The following is an 8,777-nucleotide window of genomic DNA, read 5'->3' as shown; positions in this document are numbered from 1 at the left end:
TTGAAACAACGCAGCGGATTTGGGATATATGGACGGACTGAGCAACGTAGGTATCCTGCTGTTATAAAGGATGGCAATGTTGGTTTGTTGAAAGTAAGAATCAGGTGTTTGGTTGGTATCAACTTTCCATCTCGACGAATTGAAATGCGCCGGACAGCAACGACACCTTGATCTGAAAGACCAATCTGAATATCTGATTCGTCTTCAGACATCAGATCAATTTCAGATATCACACCACGTGATGAGTTTAAACTTCCGTGTGGTGTGACAGTGATTTCCATTTCTCCCAGGGTCTTTGTTTCTAGAAGTTTTGCAGATTGTTGTGGGGAGGATGTTTCCACCAGTAAATCACCTGATCTTAATTTCTGAATTTTTTTCAAATCTCCAATAGTCGACTGGAACAATTTTTGAATCAGAAAAGGAGAAGCTTTAGATAATGGTTTGTCACCAGTTGCGTGTACTATTAAGTACGCTGGGGTACTGGACATTTTTAAATTTTTCCGCTCTTTCGAATCTTTTATTTTTGGGGAATCCATGATTAAAAGTAAAACATTCAGCTTCTGGTGACCCCACCCACCATGGGGCCCAACAAGGGGATGCCGTCACATGGGAGACTCCCATAGACCGTCGCACCAGGGTTTCCCAGGAGCTATACCCTCACAATGCAGTCGAGAAAAGCACACCTTGTCTGACGTGTCTGCCCGGTCTGCATCGATCGGTTGACTCCAAGCCGAGGTCAACAATGACTCAACGACCAGCCGATTGACTCAAACGGAGCCTGATTTGAGCCTCCCGTTTATCCGAAGCAGGGGCCAAAGCAGTGTGTTGGGGACGGTATGTTGCCCCTCAACTACCAGGATCCCCCTTTCCGGCATACGGGCCACCACGCACGGCAAACACGTGGGTGGGCGTTCAGATCCCAGGGATGGTAAAGAAGAAATACTAAACCATCTCTGGGAGGTCCCCTCACCACGGACAGGAACCCACATCGAGGGGTTTTTCTCTTTGAGCTTTATAAGCTGCAAAATTCCTTGTGTACATTGTATTGATAAATAACAAAAAAAACGTTTCACCCAACAAATCAGCAATACCCTCTATATCGCTGATTATTGTGCCATTATTTTCCAGCATGGACAGTGTATGAAAAGAATATTTCCCATTAATTTTATTGATTTTATCCCAGACTGCTTTTTAGCTGATAAAAGAAGTTACGCTGGATACATACTTTCTGCAAGAATCCCTTTGGCTTTGCCTCCTTATTTTCCTCGCATTGGCCTTTGCTTTTTTAAAAGCAATCAAATTGCTAGCAGTGAAGTATCTTCTGAAAATCCCCCATGCTTTCTTTTGCTTTTTAAATGCTGCCACGCAATTCTGATTCCACCATGGTTTCGGATGCTTTGGATATCTGGTTGACGTTTTCCCCATTGTTTTTTCGGCTGCCTGAATAATACTGGAAGTGACAACTTCTACTGCATCATTGATATCAGCAGTATTGACCATTTCCTCAGTAATGTTAGCCAAAGAGGAGAATGCAAACCAACCTGCCGTTTCAAGTTTCCAGCGTGGTGGACGAGCTGTTTCACAGCAGCACTCCCTCGATATTTTACAAATATTGGAAAGTGGTCACTAGAGAGTGGATTAGATCCAACCCCCCATGTAAATGCTGAAAACAAGTTCCATTGGATTATTTTGTAATCCATTATGTGTTTGTTGAGGCAGCATTTTTTGTAAAGGTATCCCTCTAACTTCACAGATGAATTTCCTTTTGAAGGTAACGTTGGTTGTGTCACCTCCATATTATTCTCTGATTTTTTAGATTTAGAGAGAGCTGCTTTCACTCTGTTTGTGTAGTGAATTCTTACCAGCCTTTTTAGAACCCAGGTTTCTTGTAGTTACCCCTGTTTTAAATAAGGGTGTTTTTGGTTTTCTATTCTCCTTTTCTGGTGTTTCTTTTGATCGGGTCAGTAGACATTTCGCACAACAAGTGAGAGATTCTTTTGGAAAAACAAATATCCGTATAAACTCCACATGTCTTTGTGAATTTCAAAACAGCTGCAAAAGTCTTGTGTTTCAATGGTGCACTTGAAGTAACCATGCGCCGAGCCTCTAAGTAAGGTATGTTGCTAACTGTTTTTACTCGTTGAATTTCTCTCTCTCTGCCATGCACAACATTTCCGGGAGTAGGCATAATGGGCATCTTTGCAATTCACACAGCATGGAGTATTGGTACACTCAGTGCTCTGGTGACCTTCAGTTCCACACTGTGCACATACGCTCTTTCCTCCTCAAAATGTTTGAAAATGTCCAAACCGCTGGCATTTGAAGCAGCGCAATGGGTTTGGAACATATGGTCAAACTGGGCATCGAAGATATCCCGCAGTAACGAATGATGGCAATGTCGGCTTTTCGAAAGTGAGAATGAGATGTTTGGTCGATATCAACTTGCCATCACGACAAATGGAGATGCGTCGAACAGCAGTGACAGCTTGATCTGCAAGACCAATCTGGACATCTACTTCATCTTCAGACATCAGATCGATCTCCGATATCACACCACGTGATGAGTTCAAACTTGCGTGTGGTGTGATGGTGACTGTTATGTCTCCTAGAGATGTCATTTTTAAAAGCTTTGCTGACTGTTGAGAGGAGGCTGCTTCTATCAGTAAGTCCCCTGACTTCAACTTTGTATTTTCTTTAAATTCCCGATAGTTGATTCAAACAACTTTTGAATTAGGAAAGGGGAACACTTGGACATAGTACATAGTACTACTGAAAAACCTATTAGGTAGGTTGGTTGGTTAGATGAACTGACCTCCTTTGCTGGTAATACATCAGTCCTTGTAATTTTTGATTTTGTTGAATCCATGTTTAAAATTACTATTCAGCTCCTAGTGACCTCACCCTCCATGGGGCCCAACAAGGGGATGCCGTCACATAAGAAACTCGCATAGATCGTCACACCAGGGTTTCCCAGGAGCTATACCCTCACAATGCAGTCAGGAAGAGCACATCTTGCCTGACGTGTCCGCCCAGTCTGCATCAATCGGTTGACTCCAAGCCGAGGTCAACAATGACTCAACGACCAGCCGATTGACTCAAACGAAGCCTGATTTTAGCCTCCCGTTTATCCAAAGCAGGGGCCAAGCAGGGCCAAAGCGGTGTGTTGGGGACGTTATGTTGCCCCTTAACTACCAAGATCCCTCTTTCCGGCATACGGGACACCACGCATGGCAAACACGTGGGTGGGCGTTCAGATCGCAGGGATGGTAAAGAAGGGTTACTAAACCATCTCTGGGAGGTCCCCTTACCACAAACAGGAACCCACATCGAGGAAGTTAAAAAGTTCTCCTTTTCCTCCTTGGCTCACGTTTTGCATTTGAATCATGTTGTTGTAAGTGCACTGGCACCACCACGAATTTTTGCGTTTGGGAAGACGCACAAGCCGGGACAGCAAATTCGTCCTGTCGTGGAAATATGTCGAGCACCAACGTTTCTTTTGGAAAAAAAGTTGATTAAGTTTGTACAGAATAATCTACAGGCTTACCCCTTTAGCATAAAAAGCTCTTTGCAAGTGGTGCAAAAACTGGAGGATGTTATGTTGACAGACAGAGAAATCATGACCGTTATGGACTTCAAGTCCCTATACCCATCCATCAAGCTCCCACCATGCTTCTGTGCATTAAAAGACTTTTTGTTTGCCGACGTAGTAAATTCCCACAAGTATCACATGCATATCTTGGAATTAGCGGATTTGGTCTGCCACTCTTCTTTCTTCAAGTTTGATGAGAAAATTTATATACAAGGAAGGGGTGTCCCCATGGGGAGCCCCATGTCCGCAGTCCTGTGTGAGATGGTGCTACGCAAACTCGAGTGCGATATCTTACCTTTATTCCACAACAACATGGTAATTTACACCAGGTACGTTGATGACATTTTCATCCTCTGGGCTGATGATTGCAACATCCAGCATTTCATAGACATAATCAACCACAACCCATACGATCTAACGGTAGAATTAAATCAACAGTGTGAGTTCCTTGTTAACTTCATGGACCTTTCCATCGCCTGCAAAGAAGGGAAGATAAGAACGAGTGTCTACCGAATACCAGTATATCACCCCCTCGTCATCCCCAGTAACTCTATAGACCCCGGACAGTTTAAGATGGCAACGTTTTGTTCCTGGATCCGGCGAGCATACACCCACTGCTCAAGTATTCAAGACACTTTAAAATAGTTGGCCTACATACGAAAAATGGCTGCACAGCATGGTTACCAAAGAAATGTTGTTGATCGGCTAATAACTAAATTGCAGAAGAACAGTCGGCAGCACAACCATGGAAATTCACGGAAAGCAGTTGTGTTGAGCTATATGCCTTTTCTTAATAAGGTTGTCAAAAATGTGGCCAGAGAGAAGAACTTGCGCGTAATTTACAAACGCAATCCAACGATTTACCGTTTACTGAGAAACGACAAAAGGAGAGATCGCTCCAGTGAGTTAACATGGGTATATTCTATACCGATAAAAGATCATCGTTTTAACACCGACATTGTATACATAAGTGCCACTTTACGTAACCTCAAACAAAGAATAAAAGAGCATAAATACTCAATAACCTGTGGCAGTGACAGCACGATCCTAGCGACCTTTGCTAGGCAACAAGATATAACGGTGCATTGAGATAAGGCCTCCATTGTCAGAGCCACTCGATCCAGGCAAGCTATCAAATACTTGGATAAAATGGAAATACATAAGGCTCACTTATCTATGCTTTGCATCAACCACCGGGATGCGGACGGCCTATCATCGGCCTGGAAATCTCTTGTCGACTAGCATCACGTTTTGATACGGAAAACGAGGCTTAAACCCATCAATGCGCGAGCGCAGTTTTTTGTAAATTTCTAACGCCGTTTTTTTGTAATTTCGAATTTTGTTCGTTTTTGTTATTCGTTAACTGACGAAGGCTGATTAATGCGACCGAAAACGTTTTTAATCTAATAAAACTTCCTACTGGATACTTGAAAGGTGTAGTACGTTTAAAAAACTTATAGAGTTTCGCAGAGAAATGGACTTGCAGTTTCAGAGTCCAAGTTGTAAAAAAATAAAATAATGAGGCCAAATAAGCCAAAATCTGAAAAATGTAGGTTTTAACGTAACAGCAATAGAGGCAGACAGAAAGTGGAAAAACCTAATGCTGACATACAGAAGGAGGAAAGATCAGATAAAACAATCTGGAGGTGACCAAGTTCCTTTTTGGTAATTCCAGGAGAAATTAAATACTTTCCTTGCTTCAAAAGCAAATATAAACCCTCCTCCTGATACCTTATTATCATAATTATCCTAAGCAACTAAGGAAAATGATGCTGAGAAAATTGGTGATGCTTGTACTTCAGATGATTGCCTGGAGAACAAATAGACACCACTAACCAAAAAAAAAAAAAAAAGCATGTTCTTCCAAAGATGAGCCTCCCAAATGGTTTCAGGAGTACATAAAAACACAAAAGGCGGAGGATGAACAACTCTGGAAGAAACTAGAAAAAATTGAAGTGGATAAATTAAACATTTTAAAAAGTATTTTAAATATTGTTCAAAAAAACAAAGAAAAAAAGTAAATTTAAATAAATGTTTATAATCAAATGTGCTTGTGTCTTAAATTTTAATTAAAAACTGGTTTTATATATCAGACTCAATTATAATCATTTCAACTTTCCATAGGCAGGATTAAATGTAATTCTAGTTCTTTTGCTAATTTCTCATCTATTCCCTAATCCCATCATATCCTGACTAAAAACAAATTTTTAGGATATTTTAAGTTTATATTCTCTTACACCCTTGTTTTTTGTATGATAGAATTATCTGAATTTTGAATTTAGATTTATCTCCTCCCAATTTAATTATCTGACTTTTAAGTCTACCATAGTTAAACTTTAATTATCTCTGAAAGATAATGTGAGAAATATATTAAATGTTATCCAGTCAACAACTTTTGTAATTTTACTTGATTTTTACATAATAATTATTAAAATAAAAATATTTTTTGAATATAGTAATAAATAAACTACTAAATTTTTGTCTTTCACAGTTTTGTCAGTGAGATTAATTTAAAAATCATAAAACATAAAAAGAAAGTATATTTCAGTAAACTAGAAATTAATGTACCACTTATATTTTTTAAAAAAGTAATTTTTAAAATACAGTAACTAAAAATTTGTAAATATCTGTGTGTTTGCACATCCTTCATAGCTTACAGTAAATTAGTTTTTACTGTAGTTTCCAAATGGGTTTGTTACTTCTAATTTGAATTACACAGCTGAAAGAAGAATTACTGTTCTTTTTTGTATGATAGAATTACCATCAGTTTTGTATATTAATAAGGATATTTTTATCACTATTGTAACAAAATGTACACATAAACATTTACACTTAAAAATTATCTTCTAACTTAAATAAATGCTTCGGAATTTGAAAATAATTTTAAACGTTTGACGTGTTCCGTATTCAAATTGTACTGGTCAAAAGCCTGAAGACAACCATGATTATAAACAAAAACATTTCAATTAAAATTTGTTGTTACTGGGATATAATAAGGTTCTTGTGTGTTGAATTGTATATTACTCTTCTGAGACTTTCCTTTTTTTTAAAGAATAATATGTATCAAACTTTCTATTACAGAAAGCTTCATTGTTGATTCCTTTCTTTTTTGTACAGGACTCAATAGGAAATGCAATTTTTCCTTGGGTCAGAAGAAAAGTTAGGGGCCCTTACAAAATTAATGCCATTTTTATTAACAGAAAAGAAATCTTTAAAATTGCTTTTTATTAATAAAAAAGCATTGTGTTTAATTTATTCAAAAACTGGCAAGAGGAACTCTATTCTCAGACTCCATGCAAGCTCTCAATGGCTGTGTGTGTTTTAACTTTTTTCTTGGATTCCCAAAGGTTTAATTAAGCCTTAGAAAATGCCTCATTTTGTATTTTCTTCCTTTGATCATCAGAATGACAGTAATGTTGAGTGAGTATTTTAAATCTTAGCCCAATTTATTGTCTTTAATGGCCTCTGTGTAAAACTACAAATGCATTATATACTTCTGCAATAATTTAATTCAATAAGAATATACTTGTTTTTAGACCAAAATAAAGATAAATATGTTCAATATAAGTAATTGAGTTTTCCCTACTTTTGAATTTAAATAATCTTAGTCAACAAGTGTAAATAAGCAAATTTTAAAATATGAATGTAGAAAAAGCATGAAACAATTTTTAGCTTCTTGGTAAAAAGACATTTGTTGGTTGTGATGTTTCTACAGGGAGCCCTTCAATTGATAGATGAGTAAATTTGTGATAAACATCTTATTAAGAACACTGACAACAGATTGTATAAAACTATTCTCTACATTTATTGATTTAACTACGAGACAATTGTAAATTGTATTTTTAATAAACATTTCAATTCTGCATCAATAGGTCTGCTAATTGATTACGTTTTACTTCCATAGCTGTACGATTTCTTGAAATTGGGTCTTCTGCAGGTTCATTGAAATCGTCAACAAATGTATCCTCTATACAGTCAATATCACCTTGATTAATGCACAAATTGTGCAATATACATGACGTCATTACAACTTTTGACATTGATAAAATGTTTTCCATGTCCAGATATTTTAGTCGACGAAATCGCCCTTTTAGCAGACGTATGGTTTGTTCTACCACAACTCTGATGGAACTGTGTTTTCTATTAAAATTTTTCTGTTTCACAGTAAGATTACCATAATCTTTATATGGTACGATTAAAAATGTATCTAATAGATACGCTGAATCTCCAAGTGAATAATACCTATCTCCTAAATACCTTGAAGATTCATTTAAAAACGTATTATAAATAGGCCCTGCTGCCAAACCCGAGAATCATTAACACTACCAGGCCAAGCAACAAATGCATCAATAATTCGCATTTCTGAATCACAAATTATTTGCAACAGGATAGAGTGCCTTCTTTTCCTGTCGTAATAACTATGGCTATCTTCCTTTGGAGCTTTTATATATGTGTGTGTTCCATAGACACACCCAATTACTCCACGCAATGAAACAGTACGGAGTTCTTCAAACTTATGAACTGTTGTTTCCAGGTTATCATTTGGCCACCTGATAAACCTGCCAATCATACGAGACATTTTTTGACAGAAGTCTATAAAGATTGTGTGTGAATGACCTTTATTGACACCAAATCTGTCTCCAATACCTCTAAATGATTCTTGATTAGCAAGAGTCCAAATACTTAATAGTACTTCCTTTGTAGAAGAAATAAGAGGTCGTCCTTTTTTTACTTTCATTTCTCTCTTTGTATTTATTAATTTTATAATTTCCTATAAAAAATGAATGCATTATCAGTTAATTTTAGAAATTAATAGAAAATTTAGCTTATTTTAAGTTAAAAACTTACTTCTGTTGAACTTTTTGTGAGTCTAAAATGAGATTTGAAGCATCCATAGAATAGCAGGTACAACCTCTTCAACGTAATTTCGTATCTTCTGTCGCTTAGATTTTTTACCTTCATTTGAAACAGCGATGCCGATCATTTCGGAACTTTCATACATCCTTTATTTATTCTGTTGTAATTCTTTAAATAATACATTACTTTCTAAAACTGAAATTAACGAACAAGGGACAGCATCCATTTTGCTTCAGCAACAAACGTTTGTAAAATGTCATGCAGCAACATGCAGTGGTTGATGCTCATGACGTCATTTACGCTACATTCTCGTCGCTTTTACCATTTTAGT

General features: G+C 37.3%; 2 protein-coding genes and 1 long non-coding RNA gene across 3 annotated transcripts; 1 reads left to right on the top strand and 2 right to left on the bottom strand.

Annotated features, from left to right (window-relative positions):
* Positions 1–38: 38 nt before the first annotated feature.
* LOC136972204 (uncharacterized) lies at positions 39–536 on the bottom strand (the record flags this gene model as incomplete). The annotated part of the gene is made up of 1 exon (XM_067266760.1): positions 39–536. A coding segment is annotated over exon 1 (498 nt), but the record flags the coding sequence as incomplete, so codon positions are not given.
* A 3,080-nt stretch (positions 537–3,616) lies between these two features.
* LOC136972203 (uncharacterized) lies at positions 3,617–4,234 on the top strand. Its single transcript, XM_067266759.1, has one exon. It carries the CDS (start codon positions 3,617–3,619, stop codon positions 4,232–4,234), a length of 618 nt encoding a protein of 205 aa, XP_067122860.1.
* Positions 4,235–8,140: 3,906 nt separating this feature from the next.
* On the bottom strand, positions 8,141–8,568 carry LOC136972207 (uncharacterized). Its single transcript, XR_010880297.1, has 2 exons — positions 8,438–8,568; positions 8,141–8,360 (listed from the first exon to the last, which is right to left on the bottom strand). It is a non-coding gene; the product is annotated as an uncharacterized lncRNA (long non-coding RNA).
* Positions 8,569–8,777: the final 209 nt, after the last annotated feature.

This window comes from Centruroides vittatus, unplaced genomic scaffold (assembly GCF_030686945.1).
Source record: "Centruroides vittatus isolate TY-2023 unplaced genomic scaffold, ASM3068694v2 contig_283, whole genome shotgun sequence".
NCBI lineage: Eukaryota > Metazoa > Arthropoda > Arachnida > Scorpiones > Buthidae > Centruroides > Centruroides vittatus.
This window is presented reverse-complemented; position numbering and strand designations above follow the sequence as displayed.